Consider the following 23,449-nt stretch of genomic DNA (forward strand, 5'->3'; position numbering starts at 1 on the left):
TTCTTATGCCATAACCATTTTTCAGATTCAAGTGAGGTAAAGCATGTTACTTTTGTTGCATCTTTTAGCTTCAAACAATATTTCACGAGATTTTTCACAAATAATTAAGCAATCCAATTTTCTAAAAATAACCTAATACACAAGATCAAATAATTGGCTAATGCTTAGTAAATTGTGCTTCAAACCATCAACAAGAAGAACATCATTTATAAAAGAAGAAAAATTTTTACCAACTTTTTCAATGCCCACTATTTTTCCTTTTCCATTATCACCGAATGTGACAAACCCTCCATCATATTCATAAAGTTTTATGAAGAAGGTTGCCTTTCCGGTCATATGCCTAGAGCATCCACTATCCATGTACCACATATTGTCCTTTCGCTTGGATGCTAGGCAAACCTACAAAATAAGCTCAAGTAACCTTAGGTATCCAAATCTTTTTGGATCCTTTCACGTTAAACCACCTTCTTTGTCCCAATCCATTGTAATCACAAACAATTTTACAAACTTTATTTCCAATCATTCTTTCACTAAAGAAACATTGAATATGATAATGACCATTCCGATTGCAAAATCTGCAAAATCTATGAGTTGCTGTTTTCACAAAGCTTGTTGGGTTTTGAAATCTTACATCATTTGAAGATGAAGCTATGTTTGCAAAATAAGGTTTTTCAACAGATTTTATAACTTCATGAAAATCCAAACCAGCTTTATCATAAAGAGGTTTTTGACTAGCCAAGAGTTAATTTAAATTTTCTGAACTTTGTGCAAAGTTGGCTAAGTCTTCCTTAAGTCTTTTTATCTCTTTATGCAGCCACTCATTTTCTTCAAAATAATTCAGATTTGCTGTTACAGAATGGTGGTATTCACAACTTTTAAGTTGAGCTTTTAACTGCTTGTTTTCTTCAATAAGTTTAACAACAATTTCAGCCTCCCTTAATTTATCCTTGAGAAAACCATTTTTAGCTTTTAAAATTTCAATTTGAGACTCAAGATCTTGGTTTTCACTTAGGAAACATTTGATTTTTTCAGAAAGATGGTCAATCATGAGATGAAGATCTTCAGTGTCAGGGTTATAAAAAACTACCTGCTCTACGTGATCGGCCATGAGGCAGGTTTGAGACTTGGTTTCTGATTCTTCATCTTCTTTAGAGTCATTTTCCAAGTCTTCCCAAGAAGCCATGAGTCATTTCCTCTTTCCCTTTTTCGGCTTCTTCTCCTTCTTTAGCTTAGGACAATCAGATTTGAAGTGCCCAGCTTCTTTGCAGTTGTAGCAAATCACTTTGCTGGAATCTTTTCTTGGTTTCCTTGAACCGCTTCCTTTTCTCCTTTCCTTGAGCTTCACAATTTTCTTGAATTTTTTTGCAAACAAAACAAATTTATTTTCAGAAGAATAATCACTGGATTCATCATCCAGGGGGTCAGTAACAGATTTGAGGGCTATTCCTTTTCTTTTAGTATCTTTTTTCAAATAAGTATTTTCAAATGCAAGTAAGTTTCCTCTCAAATCATCATAAGTCATGGAATTAAGACCACTACTCTCAGATATCACTATTGCCTTAGTTTTTCACTCTTTTGTGAGACTTCTCAAAATTCTCCTCACAAGCACAGATTCAGGATACGTTATTCCCATAGCATCCAAGCCATTGATGATAATGTCGAATCTTTCGAACAGATCATCAATTGATTCTCATTCCTTCATTGTGAACATCTCATATTCTCTGTTTAGCAAGTCAATTCTGGTCTTCTTCACTAGGGTTGTGCCTTCATGAGTGACTTGTAATTTGTCCCAGATTTTCTTTGCCGTTGTGCATCTTGATACCCGTCGGTATTTCTCGAAACTGATAGCACAGTTAAGCAAGTTGATAGTTTTGGCATTGAGCTCTACCTTTTTTCTGTCTTCTTCGGTCCAGCTGGCTTCACCCTTGAGAGAGACCACACCATCAGCTCCTGTGGTGGTTGGGAATTGAGGACCTTCTAAGATTATTTTCCAGAGTCTGTAATCTACTGATTGGATAAAAATCTTCAATCTTTCCTTCCAATAAGTGTAGTTCTTCCCATTAAAGAGAGGAGGTCTGTTGCTTGACTGCCCTTCCTATAAGTGAGTTTATTGCTTCCTGATTCATGGATGATTAAGGTAATCTTATAATTATGTTTCCAGAGGCAGCTTTTTGGGCTAAGCTTTATGTTCTCAAGGAATGTGACCCTATTGAAGTTGCACAATCACAAGAGAGAGTGAAGAAAATCGATATGCTTGCATTGCAAGAATAAGGTAGAGTTTGTTACAACACAATGGGAAATAAAAACAGAATAAAATCTGCATGGCATGTTTTCAGCTATATATGTCAGCTGAAGGACACTCTTCTATATTTCTATTGCTTCTAATTTTGTTATCTATCATAACTAACTCGCTCGTTCGATTCTAGCATGCATGGATACAAGGGATAATAATATGCATAATCTCTAATAATGACCACGATTCCCTCCGGTAATTGTTTTTCAATCTTCTTGTCAGAATAAAGTGAAAGTTCAATTTAGGGAGTAGACTATGGATTAGGGAAAACTAAGTAGATTGTAGTTTGTGAATAGTCAAAAAAATTAAATGAAGATGATTTGTATTGAAGTTGATGCATCACGCTCCAACGAAATTCTATTCCTTTTTGGTCTTAGCAAAGTGTTATCTTAGATTCATGTAGGATATGAATCAGTTGGCACTTGGGGACAATTTTGTTTCTCTCTTTTATTGATCCATCAAACATTCAGTCTCTGTCCACGAATCATAATCTTTAAGTCTATTTAATGTTCGTGTCATCTTTTTAGAACCAATCACAACTAATGTGTGGGAAGAGCAGAAGCAAAAGCATAACAAGTAGTAACACTCATAGCATTGCAAAGCCAATTATTTTATTATTATTATTTCCTTCCCTTTAATGTGAAAATTTCAAAAATAACATTCTTGCTCAAGGCAGCGAGATCAACGTATCTTAGTGAATGCACACAAGAACCAATGTTTGCATGGTGCTCAATGACAAAGTGTTGAATATAATGCGATGTACTAATTTAACAAAGTAGAAGATTCTGAAATTGATCTTACAGGAGAAGACAGAGCAGGTCTTGGTGGCATTTTTATGGAATCTATGCTGCCTTCTAACATTTCTACAACTTTGCTCATTGTAGGTCTATCATTTGGAACTGTTTGAATACACCATAAACCCACAATCGTCATTTTCTTAACCAATTCATTTTCCTCTATTGCCACCACTCCATCTTCAGGTCCTAATTGAGTGCCTTGCTCAAGCTTTTTGTATATCCAATCAGGAAAATATATCTCACTTGTTTGACTCCCTTCTACATTAATGTTCTTCTTTCCTCCCACTATATCAAGAAGCATCATTCCGTAACTATAAACATCAGATTTATTAGAAGCTTTGCCGAAATGTCTACTCCAAACTTCTGGAGCTATATACCCAATTGTTCCTCTAGCATCCGACATGGAAATAAGACTTTCCTTCCCTGGACAAAGTTTTGCTAGTCCAAAATCTGATATCTTAGGACAAAAATTTTCATCCAAAAGAATATTATGTGGCTTTATGTCAAAATGTAAAATTTGAGTGTTGCATCCTCTATGTAAGTACTCTAACCCCCTAGCTATCCCTTTGGCAATTTGATACAGCTTATCCCAACTCAACAATGTAGTAGTTTCAACTCCTTCTTTTCTGTAAATAAACTTGTCAAGGGAACCATTTGATATAAATTCATAAATAAGAACTTTCTTGCGACCTTCAAAGCAGAATCCAAAAAGGGTGACAACATTAACATGAGAAGTTCTACTAATGCTAGCTACCTCATTGATAAACTCTTTACCATTTCCTTTGGATGGATTCAACATTTTGACTGCCACATTAGAACCATCGGATAACTTTCCCTTGTATACAACACCAAAACCACCTTGTCCTAGTTTAACTTTGAAGGAGTTGGTCATTTTCTTCACATCAGAAAATTTATATCTTTTTATAGTTAACACTCCATGATCTTTTAAAAAAGTTTCAATATCTTGGTTACCCTTTGTTGGAAAGCAGTATTTTTCTCGCCATCTTGGTAACATGTAGATAAAATAACAAATACTCAACAATCCTGCAATTACTGCAGCTGCTGTAGCACCTGTTAATTAGCAAAAAATTAAAGAATAAGAGGGAAAGTTATGATGTTTGGTTTGTAATTGACAAAAACCATTTCATGGTTAATGTGAACAATTGAAAAACAGTTGAAGTGGACAGATGCCGTAGTAAAAATGTAAAATATAAATGTTCGGATCATGAAAGAGTCATTGTCTATTCCCATGCATATTGAAGGCTAAGCAATAATCCCAAAGTAACTGATATTTGATTTTGCTTGTTATTTCCAATTTAAGATAACAGTGTTGTAAAGGATATAAAAATGTAAATTTTTTTCATACCTAACAAAAGAAGAAAAATGTTCTTAAACCTTAGCACTTGTTTATCCATTGAATAAACACACGATTATTCAGTGAAGAGTTAATGATTTCTATATATTCTGGCCAATATAATACGAAACATCATGAAAGAAAAATATGAAAGGAAACCTTTGGATGTATTACCAATAATGACCTTCTTTTGCCGGGTCCAGCCATTACCTGCAACAATAACAGTGAGACCAAGAGCAGAATTAAGTTCAATACCCAAAGCAAAACATTCTGCACATATAATCACCTATACTTTTAGTCCACACAAGTACACAACGCCTTCCTGAGTCCATAAATATATGTATATCACTGGAATGAAGGCTACTAAGTAATTTCTTTCCGTGGCAGCTTCATTCTTAGCCCGTGCCAAGAAATTTTGTTTATAATATTTAGATAATATTATCCTTTTCCTATTTTTTCTACTCCTTGTAATTATATACTTTCTCTTTATCAAAAACGACACAATAAATATAAGGTATACCAATTAAATTTATTCATATGGGAACAATGTAATTTTATTTGTTTCTGATATTTTCTATCCATACCAAAATATATTATTTATTGAAAAGTTGTTATGAAATTAAAGGAGTAATGGTTAGTTCAACGAAATCTTGAACTGATATGGTACCATTTAAAGTATTTATAAGAGTAAATGATAAATAAGTTCTTGCTTTTTTATTTCGAAAATAAATAAGTCATCGATTAATTAAAAATTACAAAAGCATCTTTTACTTTTTAAAATGCGAGACATCTAAATCTCTTTGGACGATCGATTTGTTTTTATATATTTTGGATGGAGAGAATTAAATATCTTATATTTTTTAAATTAGAAACGATTTTGTATTTTTAATTAGTAAAAGATTTATATATGTTCAAATTAAAAAGTTAGAGACCTATTTATTTATTTTTTCTATTTATAATTATATGTCTAGTAAATGACACTGTATGTATTATTATTTTCTTTTAGATTGTTAGGAATAGATTCTCAAGTATCTCTAACTGTCTAATTCGTAATCTTGTCTGATGAGTTCACCTTTTAATGCGTAGGAAATTAGTCATGAGCTATATTGTATATGCATTACCCTGAAAGTTATGGTATATTAGAAAAAAATTGATATTTTAAGTGAAATTGAATTTTTGATCTATAAGATTTAGGTAAAAAAAATTTATTTGTTATTAATTTTTTCTACATTTAAATTTTTTTCTAAAATTTAACTTAATTTTAAAATTATTTTTTAGACAATTATACTCTCTGTAGGGCCTAAAAAAAAAACTACAGATGAGCCAAGCCCATAAACTTCTCTTTCTTTCCTTCACTTCCAATGACACGCACACTTTGAGAATCATCTTACACACAATGTGCCAACATTTTACCCTTCCTTACCGCCAAGATACGTTTCCCTCTTCTTTCTCACGTCATTTTTTCAACAATAATTTTATATATTTTTATTTCAATTAATTTCATTACTTTTCTTTTACTCTAATTCTATTACACCTATCAAATATGCCCTCTTATGTTGATATTATTCCAAAACTCCATTAAAATAGCCTAAGCTTAAAGAAAAAGAAAATAACTTTTAATTCAAGTATCTATAGTTAAATTTTAACATTGTATTATTTTATAATTATAATAAATAATTTTATAATTTATTATTTAATTATTTACTAGCTTATTTTTTGTCAATATGATGTTTATGTTAAATAATTTATAAAATAAAATCCCACTTGAGACATAGTATTTTGTGTTGAAATTAATTTTGTCATTTGAAAAATTAAATTATAATATAGATATTATCCTACATATACACTTTGAATGTATATTTGGTATTGAAATAGGATAAAGTTATTACATGAATTATTACTATTGAATTGATGATGCACTTATTGATTTGTTTGACAACTTTTAGCTTGATAAGAATTTGTATGTCAAAATATTTTGGAGGGTTTTATGACAGAAACTACAGCTAGCGACAGTAAGTGCTAGACTTAGTGCACCTTGTCAGTATATAATTATATTTTTTAGGATCATATAAGATGAAATGGTTCATGTTTATTTCATGTCCACAAAATTAGTGGAACATGTCTATTTCAGAACTCACACGAAAAAAATAACCTAAGTGTGATTTCTGTCTGTTACTTTGACTTTTCTGGATTAGATAACGTTCCGCGTATATTGTTATAAATAAAGAAGTTTAAATGTTTGATATTTATAATTAATTATCATTGTGTTTGAGTATAATTCTGTCACTATTATTAAGGTGGATTTATTTAACTAAGAGTTTACTAATTATACAACTGTCTCTTGTGGGACTATAGATGCTTTGCTTATTCACTGAGTTACAAAACTCATTCTGTTATTCATTCATTTTTTTTAGATATGGGTATTGATCATAATCCAACTTCATCAGTTTCACTCTAGTTTTGTTTGTGTTGGTGAGCCCTTTACTGCTTAAGGGCTTGATATTTTGTGTAAATAGCTTTCAAATTCTTTAGACTTGTTAAACTGCTCCATGTGACATAGGCAAGATCCGACATTAGTGACTTGAGTATGTTGCTTGTAAATATCCTAGGATATAAAACTAATAGACTATGTTTTGCTATAAATATTTAAGTCGAATTTTATATAAATATGCTGAGTATGTTTTAAATATGAGATTGAGAATGTGTTGTCTCTTGGTGTAATTGGAAATTCTATTTGTTTTGTTTTCTGTAATATCGATTTCTAAGGCTTGCTTGGGAAGATTCTCCTAAGCATAGTCACGGTCAAATTGGGTCGTGACAAATTGGTATCAGAACTCAGGGTTTCCTGTGTAATATGGAGCCGTTCTCCTATAGTAAGATCATGATTGTGTAAATGGAAGTCGACCCATTTTCACAAATTGTGATGTTATTAAGGACTTGTAGGAATGTTCGTAAAATAAGGTTGTTGATGTTGATGCAGTGAGGATTGAAGTTGTAGCTACTATCCCGGTCCAAATTTCGTACTCTTTCATTCTATTCTACTTCAACTTTCCTCACCTTTCATCTTGGCACTCTGGTTTAGTCTCTTCGATCTCTTGGGACCAATTTGTGAGTAGACTTTACATTTATAATTGTTTGATTGTGCATCTATAATTATTTTGACATATATCTATTATAATCTTTAAATTATACTCACTATATTTACCTTGAACGATTTTAAATTAATCAGAATAATTGATTTATTAGAATTAAATAATTCGTTGTTATGAAGTTTATATTTTTTGAACTATACATGAGATCATATATATTTTTTATGAAGCTTTGCATTATTCTAAAATGTTTGATTTTACTTGAATATCTGTTTTTGAAGTATTGAGGTATTTGTTGGTACTCAATTACTTTAAAGATTGTGAAATATGTTTGAAATTTCTTATGATCGAAAAAAAGTATGATTGGAAAAGATTTCTGATGAAAAAGTATTGTCTGATTTGATTTGATTGGATACCGGATGTATTTGAAAGATCAAAGATTTGTTGTATTTGAAATTATATGTTTTGAATTGGTTTCGGAGGCTCGTATTAGAAAACCGTAGTTAACGGCGGTTATGGCGTTAACCTAGATGCATCTGGCTCAGACCTCAGCTAGCAGGGGTGTTGCTAGCCTAACGTGTAGGCCACACGTTGGATCTGTTATTCCGTATGGACACACGAGAAGAAAGGACTACTCTTAGAGGTGGAGCCACCTAAGTGTGGATTATTTTATTTGCTTTCTGTATTAGAATTTTCTTATTGATTTACTCATTCATATAAATTATTATATTCTAACTAAAATTATTTTTATAATAATATTTATATGATTTCATATAAATTATAAATGTACTGTCTAGTCAATGGGTTGCAAAAACTCACTCCGTTTTTTTCTAAAAATAATTTTTTCAGGAATAAATATTTGATTATGTGAACCTTCTATTCAAGATTAATGATCTGCAAGGACTTGGGCAAGTATCTTGGAGTTACCCTTAACCATTCTAGAGTGATCCGTTCAGCTTTCAATGGTGTCTTGGATAAGATTCGGAGTAGACTAGCAAGCTAGAAAGGAAGTTTACTCAATCAGGCTGGTGGATTCTGCTTGGTTAATTCTGTTGCAGCCGCTATTCCTACGTATCAGATGCAGGTCTCTATTTTTCCCAAAGGAATCATTAGTAAATTGGAGTCTATGATGAGGAATTTTCTTTGGAAATGACAAGTTGATGGAAGAGGATTGAATTTTGTTAGTTGGAAGGTGCTGGTTACTCCAAAAAATATGGAGGTTTGGGGATTAGAGATCCTTATTGTGTAAATATTGCTCTTCTTGGGAAGCTAGTTTGAACTTTTTTCTAGCAGCCAAACAAGTTATGGGTCCAATTGTTAGATGCCAAATACCGATCATCTCTATATGACTGTTTTACTTGCCCTAAGAACAAGGACTCTCCCATTTAGAGGAGTCTTTGCAAGGCCTGGAAAGTGTTGAAGGATGGGTTTGCTTGGTGTATTGGGGATTTGAACCAAAATTTTTGGTTTTCTAGCTGGAGGAGAGAAGGAAAGTTATCTAATGAGATGGATTATGTTCACATTTCTTATTCGAATCTCCGGATACAGGATATTCGGTCGGTTGGTAGGTGGCATTTGGATACTCTTTATTCTCCTTTATCTCAAAATGTGAAAGGTAATATTCTCTCTTACAATCCAGATGTGCAAGCAGGTCCGGAAGTGGGTTGGTATTGGTTTGGGTCTACAGCCAAAGTCTATGACTCACGCAATGGTTACTTGTGGTTGTGTAAGCAGCTGTTTGGTTGGGAGGAGCGGGAGAATTGGCTTTGGTTTTGGCGCCACCTTGTTCCGAAAAAGCACAAGTTTTTGGCTTGGTTGTGTCTTAAGGAGGCTCTTCCTACTGCAAGTTTTCGCTTCAGAAGATGGATGTCATCATCGGATAGGTGCCCAAGATGTCTTTCTAGCCAGGAATCGATTTTACATTATATTCGGGATTGTCCAAAAGCTCAGCTTGTATGGCTTAGGTTGGATATTTCTTGTCATCCTTTGGATTTGAAGAACTAGTTCTTGTATCATAGCAGGGAGCATCCGTTCAAGTTCTTTTCGGGACTTTGGTGGATATGGCGAGTAAGGAATAATGACCTCTTTAATTCTCAGAAAACTTAGCCTCCAAAAAAAGTGATTTGTCTGGCTTTAACTTCAGAAAAGGAGCTTAGGAATATTTTTGAATTACAATGTATGTCCCTTCCCTCTACTCTAGCTGATTTTTGGAATCCCCCATCCATTGGTACTTTCAAGATTAATTGTGATGCTAGTTATCTTGGTTCGGATGATAGTGTTGGTTTTGCTTGTGTTATTAGAGATTGTAATGGGAGTTGGCAAAATGGGTGTTTGGGAATGATTGAGAGTAATAGTATTCTTTAAGAAAAATTATTTTCTATTTGGAGAGGATACCTCTTAGCTTGGAATGTGGGTCAATGAGATGTTATTTGTGAGGCGGATTGTGTGGAAGCGTTTAACCTTGTTACTGATCACCAAGATGGTTTTGGGTTTATTGATCCATTGGTGCTCAAAATAAGAGATATCATGCATTGGAATTGGCGTGTTGACTTTCGTTTGATTATGAGAGATGCAAATACGGTGATAGACACTATGGCAAAAATGACAATGAAGTTACAACTTTCTCATGTGGAGCTTCTTTCACCTTGGGAGAAATTTAAGAGTAGTCTCAAACGGGACTGTCCCTCTATTTAAGCAGTTCCTTTGTTTTGTTTCTTTATTTAATTTATTTCAGTCACCAAAAAAATGATCTGCAAAGATATTTACTCTTTGTTAAATTTTTAGGTATTATCTGCTTCATATATCACAGACAGAATTTATCTATATTTTATTTTTATTAAAAATATGTAATTATTTATTCTTAAAATTGTAAATTTATTAAAAATATTTATAACTTTCTTATTTATCTTATATTCAAATTTATTAGACTTATTGGGAGACTATTTCTCTTAGCGCTAATCATAGCTCATTTTAGGCTGTCACAATATATATGCTAATTGTACTTACCATTATGCTGACTCATTCTAACTATTATCAAAATAGAAAAGATTTTTTTTTTTTAAATAAGGCCTACTAGCTGTAGCAAATAAATAGCAAATAAAGGTGTGGCTATGCTATCATCTAAAAATTAGAACGTGAAAGACCAAATCGATGTAAGTCGTGAACGGTCCCTTTGAGGAATATGGACAAACCTGGTTGTGAATAACAGCTCTCTGAATCAATTCTATCAGGACAATAGCACCTGAAAGTATATTCTTCTTCATCGAACCCACACCTTCCACCACTGCTCGAGCACTCGCTGCAATTTTTGGCCGTCCAATTCATCAAAAACCCTCTTCTCAGCGCCTCTTCAACCCCTCCTTTCTCATCTTCCACCCTCGTTACGCTCACCGTCCCCCTGTAATTCTTCGTCGCCAACTTCAAATTCTCAACGTCATCCCCATAAAGCGCCACAACCGATCTCGTTCTGTTTTCAGCTGAACACCCAATACTATGCTCTTGCATGTTTTCACAGCCATAAAACAGCAACACTTGCTTCTGCTTGGAAGCAACAATGAACCTTTTGCTGTGGCCGGTGAAGTTTCTCAGTGGGGCAATACATTCCGTGGTTCTTAACCCCGAGAGCGCAGGGATAGACACTCGAAGTGATTGGTTGTTGTAGAAAATGTTTTGGACAGTGTATAGAGCTCCTGATATATTGACGATTGGGAAGCCATCGTGAGAGCAGGTGAGACCGAAATCAGGGACACCACAGTAGGAGTTTTGTTTTGATATGATGTAGAAGGGAAAGCTTATGTTTTGATGATTAGTATCACCACCACAAGTTTTGGGCTCACATGCTTGGAACTTTGGATTCACAGAACACAGAGTGATTCTTGTTAGAAGAAGGAAGAAGATTATTATGTACGAGCGAATAACAAGGGGAAAAGAATAAAAGGAACTGAAGGTGGGTAAGAGTGTTCTTTGTTTCATTTGGAATGGTTCAAGTTAAAGGCTGAGAGACGGTGGAGTTTGGAGAGGAAAGGTGAAGTTATCATGACATCTTTTTTTTTCTTTCGAGCTTAAGCTTTCAATTGCAGTCTACTATTGTTTGAAGACTTTGACTATATCTTTATGTATGGTTAAAATGTATTCGGCTATGGATTATGGAAGCTAGACGCGCATGACCGGGACAATTGAGTTCTTAGGAAAACAATGGCCACGGTTCCCATTACTCTCTTTCATTTTTCATTTTTTTCAGTTGGGGAGGTATTGAATATTGACCACGGCCATGGAAAAGTATACTATAGGTCATGAGTCATCCACAAACAAAGTGGGCTGCATGTTTTCACGACCAATTAGGCACAGTCAGTCAACCCTGAAACTGCCACACACTTTCCTAATCCTATCTCTTTCTTCACTCATTTTCGTCTTTTTATTTTTAGTTCATGTTTTAGCGATAAGTAACTACGTAGTTGTGGAATTATTTACTGCTTTCCATACTGCTGCGCCATCTCTTACTTTATATGAGAATTGAACTTGTGGATTCGCTGATTGCTCATACAAAATCAGTTATAAGAAATATACAAAATTTTGATTCAACTATTATTTTTATAGAAAAGAGTGTTATGTAGTTTTATGTTAAAATGCAAAATTCCAGTGGTATCATCTATGCAACTCCAAATCTCTTGCCATATCCCTATACCAATTTCATAAAAATTTTCCCAAATCGACGGGATTGTTTACAATAATCGGATGGTGGCAAAGTGGTTAATAACAAGAAATAGAAATATGCATATAATTATGGTGGTGATCCATTTATTGAGTAAATTCTGGTCCCTAGAATTCATGCCATTATCCAATTTGGTCTTCCAGATTCCAATTTCACTATATTGGTCCCTAAATGGAACCCAAGGAGCAGTCACTAGCTAATCTTTTTATGAGTTTTCCGGTTCCCTGTTGAAATTTCTGGTGTTGCTAACTTCTTGAGTTTTACCTCTATCCATGGTGCAGGTTTTGGGGGTAGGCTTGGCTATTCTGGATAAAATTGATTCTGGATTGGATGTTGATGCACTTAGGGGGTGTGTGGTTGGAGGAATATTAGAGCAATAGAGCATTCCCAGGAATGTTTAGATGAGAATATCTTATTCTCATGTTTGTTTCAAAGTTTTAAAATATATTCCCAGGTAAGTTTTATTCCTTGGAATCAAAATCCTCCTGATTTAATTCCCATCTACCCCATGGTTATCTTTGATTCCAATGAGAAGGGAATGTGTATAACAAAGTAAAAAGACTAAAATACCCTTGTTAATTTCACTCCAACCCTTCTTTTCAGATTTTTTCCAATTCATTTCAAACAAAATGAAACCCTAGCAGAGAGCCCCTCCTCCATGAAAACCAATCCCTAACGAGGCTTTTCTTCAAATTCACGGAGGTTCCACCGGCGTCGGCGCCGCCTCGCCGCCGATTTGGATTTGCATGGCCACCACGCTTCTTATTCTAGAAGGAAATCGTTCTCGTTTGTGTTCGTCATCACAGCTCATCTCGGTTCACCGCCACTGCGTTTTCGCCGCCATCATCGCGACTCTGTTCAGATCCTCTGCGTTGTGTGGTTGTGCGTGGCCTCTCTCCTCCGTCTGAGCTCGGTTGCTCGCGCGTCTCTCGCCTCTGCGTCTGCTCGAGTTGTGCTTCGTGTTCGTGTTGTCTCCCTCGCCTCTCTCCCTCCTCGCATCTTCCTGTTCCTGTTCATCTTTTTCAAGAACAGGTTTGTTCTAGGTTTGAAATATTATTAACTTAATTTGTTTGGAATTGGAATGTGATTTCAGTTTCAGTTCTGAGCTCATTGATTATAGTATTTAATAGTGATTATTATCTGCATCTTATAAGCCAAGTAGCTGTCTGATCTATGTTTTTGCTTCACATTTGAAAAGATTCAGATACTGTTCTTATGGTTTTATATCACAGTGTATTACACTGGTAGATCCACTGTCTGCTCATAATGCTTTTGCTGATATCACTCTGTGAAAATGTGAGAAGGACACACAAACAGGACTTCATGCTTTTCTACTTCTCAAACAATTAAATCAAGTGAAGTATATCAAATTTGAGGGTTCTGAGGTAGGCTTCTTCTCAAAAACCTCTTTTAACTTAGTGTTGACAACTTGACATGAAGGTCATATTGCATGTTATATAGTATATCTTTGTAGTTTCTTTTGTAAAATATTGTTTTGTTTGGAATTGATTTTGTGAACATGCGCTGGAGCAAAAGCTTGTTTTGTATTAGATTTTATGTTAAGAAACTTGCAATTGATTTTGGTTAATAAGTATCATGCATTTGAAACTTACTATAAAACTAGTTTTCCAAAATAGAGCTACATTTTATGGCCTCTTTACACTTCTCAAGCAGGGGTTTAGATGCAAATGTTTTAATTGAAATTAATCAAAACAAAATTAGTTTAAGAATCATGTCACCTACTCTAAATGGGAGTTTATGATTGATACCATAAAACCAAACAAGCAATAAAATATGCTTCAATTGAGAACTTCCTGATATCAAATTGTAGTTTCCTATACCAATTGTATTAGATACTAGATAGTAACACTTTACTGTATTAGCTGAACAGCATTCTCATTGATGTTGAGTGCCACTGTCCTGTTGTCGATAGAAAATAGAAAAAGTAATTATAAAATTCACACTACAAATATAAAAATGGATTGAGAGAAACTTATCTGTCTATCTTGAATTCTCGATCTGGTTTTTAATCCACTGAAAAATATTTCTGTGAAAATTTGGATAAAACTCATTACTAATTTTATGACTAGTTTTTACTATTTACGATGGGAACGAACAAATGCCATTCAAGTGAGGGTTGGTTTGTTGCAATATATCTCATAGTTGTGTGATTCCTTGCTTCAAGATGATGAAAATGGGATTGCAGTGATTCTGTGATTGGCCTTTACTTACTGTTCTTTTCATACTTGTGTGATTCCTTGCTTCAAGTTTATAAAAATTGATAAAACAGCTTTACTTTTTCTGAATACCATGGCATTTAGCACATGGATTGTTATTATTGCGATTGTTTCCCTATAGCTTAGCTTATAGCTATATGGCATAATGTGTATGCTTTTTGATGTGTAGGAGTCACTAATCGTTAAGAAAGTAGGGTTCTGTTTTTTACTTCATTACTCAGGTTTCAATATTGAATTGTTAAAAAATTGTTAACATTATCTTTCTTGATATATATTATGAATTTTAATCAAAATTCATTTCCTTTATTTTTAAATTACCTCGTACTCGTATACTAAATTATAAATTCAATAGACCTCAACTTAAGCTTTTAACTTACAATTCTTTTTGGGTATTTCTGGAAATTCAATATAAAAGTTTTTCCTTTTTTATTGGATTAAACATGCTAAATTTAAAATATTCAAAAATGCATTGTTCTGATGTTTCAGTTTATTCTCAATATCTTCATTGCACAAATTCAAATAGTTACTGTTGTAGTTATTTCTTAGGCAGAACATATTTTCTTGTGTGAACTTTATTAATATGTATGTGAACTTTATACGAGTATACAAAAATGCTAGGCCTATGATGACATGGGAGTTCAATGAGGTTATGGTTATTATTTGAGTGGGTTCATTAGACTAGTATTAGTAGTATACCAGTGCCTCTGGCTGCTTATGTTTTGGATTAGAATTGAAGTTCTCTAATTTGTATAAAGCATGGTTAAGACCGGGTTCTCTTTTTTGTATCAATGTAAAAAGTAAGATATTTATCTTTTTGTGTCTTACTACAAGAGTTGCTGGTACTTCTTCATTACTCACATAGATTGAGCATGGTTTTCTTATGTAGCTTGTGTGCACCATCTGTTTGGACAAAATTAAACTTTGAAATAAAAAATATTTATATATATCATATTCTTATATTATATATATATTCCTAAACTTGTCTTTTCTTGTTGTTTCCTACTGCATTGACATTGCTACCAGAAAGAAAAGAAAAGAAAAGTTATTTATATTCCTAAACTGGCCTTGCTTGATTTTTTTTTGCAGAATGGATTCCAAACAGAAGATGAAAGTTATTGCCTGCTTGATTTTACATTTCGAATTAATGAATGACCTTATGATTAAGTTGTTGATAATTTGCTATGTTTTGATTATATTGCAATGGAAAAAAAAGAAAAGAAAATGGAATGATAGTTATAGTAGGCAAGTAATAAGAGATGTTAGTGTTGATAGGATTATTTATTTTAGTGATCTAGCATGTATAGAAAACACAAGAATGGATAGATGTGCCTTTCATGCATTGTGTAACATGCTTAAAAGGGTTGGAAGGTTAGAACCAAGTAGGAATATGGGTGTGGAAGAAATGGTTGCCATGTTTTTACATATTATAGCACATGACGTCAAAATTAGAGTAATAAAGAGACAATTTGTGAGATCTGAAGAAACAATTAGTAGGCGGTTTAATGATGTATTGCTTGCTATTTTGAGATGTCATAATCTCTTACTGAAGAAACCTCAACCATTTAGCCAGGATAAAATGGATGAACGATGGAAATGGTTTAAGGTAATTTATTTTGCTAATGTTGTTAAATCTCATATGGTTGGTGTTCTTTAGAATTGAGTTAATTGATCTTTGTTTTGGATTTTAGGATTGCCTAGGAGCCTTAGATGGTACTCATATCAAAGTCAATGTCCTTGAGGCTGATAAGCCTAGATATCGAAACAGAAAAGGTGACATAACAACCAATGTGCTTGGAGTGGTTGCTCCCGATATGCAATTTATCTACGTACTGGCGGGTTGGGAAGGTTCAGCTGCGGATTCTAGGGTATTGCGAGATGCACTATTTCGCAATGGGTTTAGTGTTCCCCAAGGTATTTTATTGAGACTTTAATATGTTATCAAAGTAACCATTTGATCTTTCATTAATTTTGTTCAATTGTGTATGTCACACTAGGTCATTATTACTTATGTGATGCTGGATATATGAATTGTGAAGGATTTTTGGCACCTTATAGAGGACAAAAATATCATTTGAGTGAGTTTAATCCACATAATCAACCCAGTACAGCTCAAGAGTTTTTTAATATGAAACACTCACAAGCTAGGAATGTCATTGAAAGGGCATTTGGAGTATTGAAAGCAAGATGGGGAATTTTAAGGGGAAGATCATTTTATCCTATTAAGACTCAAGGAAGAATTATAACTGCTTGTTGCCTTTTGCATAATCATATTAGAAGAGTGATGGTTGTGGATCCTATTGATGAGATAGAAGATCAAAATATACTTGGAGTAGATGGTGAGACGATCCACCATATTGAAACGAGTGATGCTTGGGGTAGATGGAGAGATCAACTTGCACAAGAAATGTGGAACCAATGGAGGAGAAGACATCACGCTCGATAATTGTAATAATTTTTCTATGTGTGAGGTTGTCTATCGTAACATTGATTTCATTTTGTTTATGTGTTTGTGTTCTTGTATAAGAGTTGTGCATGTATGCTTATTAGTGCAAGTAATTTTTTACTTTTGAGACTTCTTTGTAACTTTCATTTGGATAATAGTAATATTTTTTTAGTGAATTTAATTGTGATAATGTTAATTTTAATTAAATATATTTGTTATTAGGGGTATTTTAGTAAATTTGAGAAGATTAGAATCGATAATAATTTTAATTAAACATATTTTTATTAAGGGTATTTTAGTAAATTTTTTATTAGAAGTATTTTTGTAAATTCAAAATGTAAAAAAAGTAATAATTTTAATTAAACATATTATTAAGTGAAATTTAGAATCAATAATAATTTAAGTAAAGATATTTGATATTGGGGGTATTTTGATAAATTTAAAAAAAATAGAATCAATAATAATTTTAGTTAAACATATTTGATATTGGAGGTATTTAAGTAAATTTAAAAAAATAGAATCAATAATAATTTTATTTGAACATATTTAATATTAAGGGTATTTTAGTAAATTTAAAAAAATTAGAATCAATAAACAATTTAGCTAAAGGTATTTGATATTCGGGGTATTTTAGTAAATTCTAAAAAAAATTAGAATCAATAATAATTTTAGCTAAACATATTTATTATTAGGGGTATTTTAGTAAATTTATTATTAGAAATATTTTGTAAATTAAAAAAAATAATGTAAAAAAATAATATTTAATTAGCTTTATATTTAATTTTTAGTCATTAATAATTTAATTTGAATGAGTAAGGGTAATTTTGACATATTACATAATATGACTAAGAAATTTAAACTCAACCAAACAAAAATTTATTTATTCCTAGGATTATTACATAACATTCCAAGACATTAAATTTTATAAACAAACATAGGTATCTTCTATTCCAAGTAATCTTATTCCTAGGTATTATATTCTTAAAAATAACATTCCTAGTAATAAAATTTAATCTTTGAACCACACACACCCTTAGAGATTTTGCAAGTGCAGTCAATCGTATACTGACCCCAAAGAATTCTTTGATGAATTGATAACTCACTATCGAAGAATACTAGATCTTTTAAATCCCACACATGTCTATGTTATCGTAAGTTACGACTAATCTTACACTCTATTATAAGTTTTGAACTTAAAGAGAATGGGTAAGATTCAGAGTGAAGATAGACAAGATTCCTTCTCCCTATTTTCTAATGAAGTTTTGAGGAAAATGTATCTTAGGTGATGACACTCATATGAATGCATTCATATGTTGTGCTTGTTTCTGTTTAAATTCACTTCTTATTCGTCTTGTATTATAGATGTTTGCCTGAGTTTCTCTTTTAGGAGCATTCTTGGAAATAGACAATATATAATTAGGAGCAGTGATTAACCATACTCTGTTAAGAGTAATATTTTTAGCCCTCACAAAAAGTACTCATCTAGAGCTTTCATTTCAATCTGATATCTTTATACATGAGACTTTCTTCAAGAACATTTTAATTTGGAAAACTTAGTCCCACAGCTGAAAGATATACTTGAATTTTGTCTTATTTGGTATCTGTTCATTTTGATTATTAAATGTAAACAAACAACCTTAAAGCTACAAATGTTCCTGAGCACACACGATTTCATAATTCCTTATGTGAAAGAACATCGGTTGGAGACCCTTGACATAATAAAGCAGGTGTTATTTAATATAAATGAAGTCATCCTTGGTGTCTAACTAATCTATTAGGGTAAAGATTACAATGTGTATATATATATATATATCCTTGGGGGCTTATGTCTTAGCTTCATTTCATACACACAAGGAGAAGGAGCAACTGAGAAGTGGAAAGAAAAACACAAACCCTTACCACTATTCATCATCTTCTTTGGATCATAACTTTTTATCCGTCTCGATTGGCATGCCGTTTGTGGCCATGCGTTCATCTCGCGGAGCTCTTTAATTCATCTAAACAAAATAGTAAGAAACACGAATTTTTTGCTTCAGTTTTCTGTTCTAATACAAATTCAAGTTTTGATTTTGGAAAATTGAGAATTTCATGATTTTGGTTGTTTAGATGTTATCTAGCTTGAGTAATTGTTGGATTCCATCCAAAAATCAATGAATAAGGTAAGAAAACCCTAAACTCTTGTGATTTATTGAATTTGTAAACTCTAGTATTGATTATGGTGAATTGTATGAAATTAGATTAAAATTCATGTTGAATTGGAGTTGAATTGGTAATTTAGAGCGATTGAAGTTGAGCTTTTGGTAGCTGAGCCTTGTTGATTTGGTTTGGAGGCTTGGAAGCTTTTGAGGAAGAGGTTTTGTGGTGTTGAGTTTGGGAGAAATCGGCCAAAGTATGGTTTTAATTTTCTTTAAGTAATATATAATATTGTGTGAAACTCAGGTTAGTTGCCTTAAGATAGGTTTGAATTGTATGAATTGGTTAATGGAATATGTGTGACTAATTGGATGAAGTTTTGATATTAGCATGTGATTGAAATTGATGTGTAATGATTGTGATGATGAGTATTGGTGAAATTTGGGTCGGAGGCCGTGACCAAATAAGTCTGGATAAGTATGATTGAGCTTTATTATGGTGCTATGATATGATGATGATTATGGATTTTTGATGATGATTGATGATATTTGTGAGTATGTCATTTAATATGGAAAAATGTTGTTGAATTGGAAAATTGTAGATTGAATAGATTGATAGATTGATAAATTGAATTATTTAGGTGTTGTGATGATTGAGGAGGTTTTGATATGTGTAGAAGTGTTAGCATTGAGATTGGTATGGTATATATTGAAATTAGTATGGTATATATTGAGATTGGTTTGAGAGTTTTGAAAACTAGAGGCTTTTGATAAATTTGGTAAAAATTTATTTTTAACCAACTTCAACGGGCTATAACTTGATTTTCGGACCCTCAAATTTTCTAAAACTAGTCTTAAATGAAAGCTGGATCCGTGTAGTTTATAACATTCGAAAAACAGACGAAAAATAATTTTTAACGAAAAAGTTATGCACGTTTAAAGTTTTGTGTAAAAAACTGAATTTTCTACACTTTGCAACTTTTTGGAAAAATTTATATTCATGCGTATGCAGAGGCCATGCGTACGCGAGAAAATGGCTCTGTCCAGTACTCATGCATACGCAGAGGGCATGTGTACGCAGAAATAAAAAATTTTACATCATGTACACGCGATATTTTCATGAGTAAGCGAGCAATTGGTTCGGTCAAGTGCTCTCTCGTATGCAAACAAGGACTGCGTACGCGACTTCCCAGATTTTTGAAATCATGCGTACGCGGCAGGGTATGCATATGCATGACCACCCTGTTTTGCTGGAATTGTATTTTTGAGTTTTTAAACATTCCTCTAGCTTTCTAAACCTCTGTAACACTTATTTAAGATTCTCTAGCTAGTGTTTAGGTTTTGGGACGAAAGAGAGTATATTAGGTGAATTAAAAAGGTTATTTTCTATTACGAGTCTAGAGATGGTGACTTAGGTTTGTAACATATAGTGGATGGAATAACTAGAGTGAATTGGTGGAGTGGTATGTTGAGGATAAATTGAGAAAAAGAAAGTTAATGATGAATTATGAAAGACTGAGGTTGGTGAGCCTGCTGAATATAAAAAGTGATCACTGAGATGAGGAACATATTATGATGTATTATTATTGATAATTCATTATGCACCTGACAAGGACGATTGTTAACTCGCTTGTCGAGGTTGCGGCACCGATGTAGGGGCGATGGCAGTCCCCCGCCTACGTTCAGATGTGAGGACTGAGGCAGTCTCCCGCTCACATATCCTTTCATGCCACAAGAGGGAACTCATACACTATATCTTGAAAAAGTGGGCCGGGCACTATATCCAAAGATGTATAAAAGTGGTCCGAACACTATATCCCAAGGGTGCATAAAAGTGGGTCGGGCACTATATTTCAGGAACGTGGTAGAAAGGCGACATCCCAAGTGGATGTGTCGGGTTGGCAGTTGAACTGACAAGTGATATCACAACCAATAGGACAGGCATTCATCATACGCATTTTCTATGTGTTTGTTTGCTTTGATTAATTGCATTATGCCTAAATGAATAACATACCTAATTGCTAATTGAATTACTTGCCATATATGAACTCTTCTTGTGTTTTATACTTGTCTGTGTTACTTCTATTTTCTTCTAGGATTGAGGAGATTTAGTAGGCAGTGGCGATGGGATTGGATGGAAGATAAGTTGGCGAAGACTATGGGACAATGTTATTTGTTAGAGTAGCAATCCCTTAAGTTAGATAATCTTTATGGAATTAATAATGTATTATAAGTTTGAACTATTATGCTTTGGGAAGTTTTAAGATTGTCTTTGGCTTCCCGAAACTTTATATCTTATTTATTGGGCATTGTTATCATACTGAGAACCTCCGATTCTTATATCATATATTGTTGTTATTTTTTAGATGCAGGTCACAACCCACCTTGGTGAGTTTACGGACGTGGTGACAGAGCGGAGGATGGCTCATCTTTGCTTTAGCTTTGTTTTGTTGTAGTCTCTTACTTTTGTATATTTTGTGCCTTAAAGGTTTTATTTCTAAAAATTTTGAGAGATAGGGTGTTAGCTATTTTATTATCAAAACTCTGATGTATCTTTTGTTTAAACTAGTTGGCCTAAACTCCGCGAGTTGTAGCTAGTCCCCTTTTAGATATTGTATATATATAACTTGCATTGTTTCCTTTATTTACTACCTTGTGTATCCTAGAGCTGTTTGCAAGGTTTATATACTACGCTTTGTTTCTTTTCGTGCCAACGCACCTTAGTTATCGTGTGTGAATGCTTTGTACTTTATATTTCTATTTTATATGTCTTTATCTTCTATTCCTTCATCGGGATTCTAATTTTATTATTTCTTAATTATATATTATTGTATGAGTTTTAGAACTGTCATGATACTTTATCGCCTTTACTTTATGGCTATAGGGTAAAGTTTAGTGTAATAGGGTGTTATACTAGATACATACGTCGGAAAACTTCACTTTAAAACAAAACAATATGTTCACTTAAGTTACATATTATATGAATAAAATTCATATGATGGTGGGCCCATCAAAAATACCCAACATAACATTAATATTTAGTCTTTGGACAGAAATATTAATTTATAAGCAGTATTTTAATATAGTAATTAAACATTGATAATAAATCTTGCCAAACAATAAATCTATCTTTGGACAAACTTATTGTTCACATAGAATTAAATAAGTATCACATGTTTATTACCACAAATGTGTATTTAATTTGGCCAAGTACAGAGCTTCCGTGACCCGATTTGTGCTCGCATAAACTACGCACACATAAATTCATTTAGTGCGGCTTACCAAATATTTTCAACAAAATTCTATCAAACAATAAGCCTATCTTTGGATTAACTCATTGTTCACATGAAAACTTGCTTGAGAATTATACCTATTTATTATCGCATATATTTTCTATCAATTGGCCAAACATCAACATTCTTTGGACCAATTAGTGATTGTATAATTAAATAGAAAATAAACACAAATTTTATTGTTAATTATTTGGCCAAACAATAAACTTCCTTTAGGCCGATTATTGTACACATAAATAATAAACATTGATTTAAGTTTAACTAGTTACTCAAGTACATAGTTATCATCAATATGTGTATGTAATTCGGCCAAATATAGACCTTCTTTTGGGTTGATCAATATTCGCATGAATTACATATCACCATATTCCTAATGTTTCAAAATAAATCAATTTTCATAAAAGAGACTACTTTAATAGCATAATATTCAACTAATTTATTCTAAAACTAAATTTTATAAAATAAATAGGTACAATCATTCAAATTGTTACTTATTTCCTTACATAATAAATCTAAGACGCTTACATAACACAAAAATTAATAAGCAAACAATAAGCCACAATATATGAGACCCACATAATATCAGGTGTCCTTATTAATTAATTGTTTATTTATTTATTTAACATAAAATTAAATCCATGACAAAAATATTCAAATAATAAAGAAGACAAACAATTCTTTTGTGTAGTAAATTTTTATGCTGACTCTAATAAAAAAATAATCACATTTTTTTAACAAATTAAAATCAAATAAGAAAAAAGAATAAATAAATTTTTCTTCGCCAAAAAATAAATTCACGGTGAATTTATAAAGTCAAAATAAAAAATCAAAAGTGCACTATTAATAATAGCACACAGAAGATTATCGCACAAAAAGCCAAAAAAAAATAATATAATCATTTTAATCAAAAGAACGATTCAATATTCAAATTAATTTTTTTAAGGATTCAAGCATGAAAAAGTTCTAATACCACTTATTGAAAATTCTAAGATTTCTTTAACTCCAAGATTATCCATGTTAAATCATTAAAAAAGAAATACTTGAAAGCGAAAGCGTACTTGAATTCATAAGTGTAATTGAGAAAGGTTTGGTTCTTTGCT

The 23,449-nt window shown here is 32.7% G+C and overlaps 2 protein-coding genes across 3 annotated transcripts; one reads left to right on the top strand and one right to left on the bottom strand.

The window, feature by feature from the left end:
• Positions 1 to 2,887: 2,887 nt before the first annotated feature.
• LOC112751087 (LEAF RUST 10 DISEASE-RESISTANCE LOCUS RECEPTOR-LIKE PROTEIN KINASE-like 2.4) lies at positions 2,888 to 11,505 on the bottom strand. The gene is made up of 3 exons (XM_025800123.3): positions 10,725 to 11,505; positions 4,619 to 4,654; positions 2,888 to 4,161 (listed from the first exon to the last, which is right to left on the bottom strand). Exons 1-3 carry the CDS (start codon positions 11,503 to 11,505, stop codon positions 3,056 to 3,058), a joined length of 1,923 nt encoding a protein of 640 aa, XP_025655908.1. The 3' UTR covers positions 2,888 to 3,055.
• LOC112751090 (protein ALP1-like) lies at positions 11,419 to 17,100 on the top strand. 2 transcript variants are annotated; one of them, XM_072217129.1, is made up of 7 exons: positions 11,419 to 11,557; positions 12,526 to 12,698; positions 12,848 to 13,276; positions 13,443 to 13,629; positions 15,568 to 16,084; positions 16,170 to 16,392; positions 16,476 to 17,100. In XM_072217129.1, exons 5-7 carry the CDS (start codon positions 15,569 to 15,571, stop codon positions 16,922 to 16,924), a joined length of 1,188 nt encoding a protein of 395 aa, XP_072073230.1. In that variant the 5' UTR covers positions 11,419 to 11,557; positions 12,526 to 12,698; positions 12,848 to 13,276; positions 13,443 to 13,629; position 15,568; the 3' UTR covers positions 16,925 to 17,100. The 2 variants fall into 2 exon arrangements, with proteins under 2 accessions (XP_072073230.1, XP_025655910.1); XM_025800125.3 differs by having other exon boundaries at positions 13,477 to 13,629.
• Positions 17,101 to 23,449: the final 6,349 nt, after the last annotated feature.

This window comes from Arachis hypogaea, chromosome 15 (assembly GCF_003086295.3).
Source record: "Arachis hypogaea cultivar Tifrunner chromosome 15, arahy.Tifrunner.gnm2.J5K5, whole genome shotgun sequence".
Taxonomy (NCBI): Eukaryota; Viridiplantae; Streptophyta; class Magnoliopsida; order Fabales; family Fabaceae; genus Arachis; species Arachis hypogaea.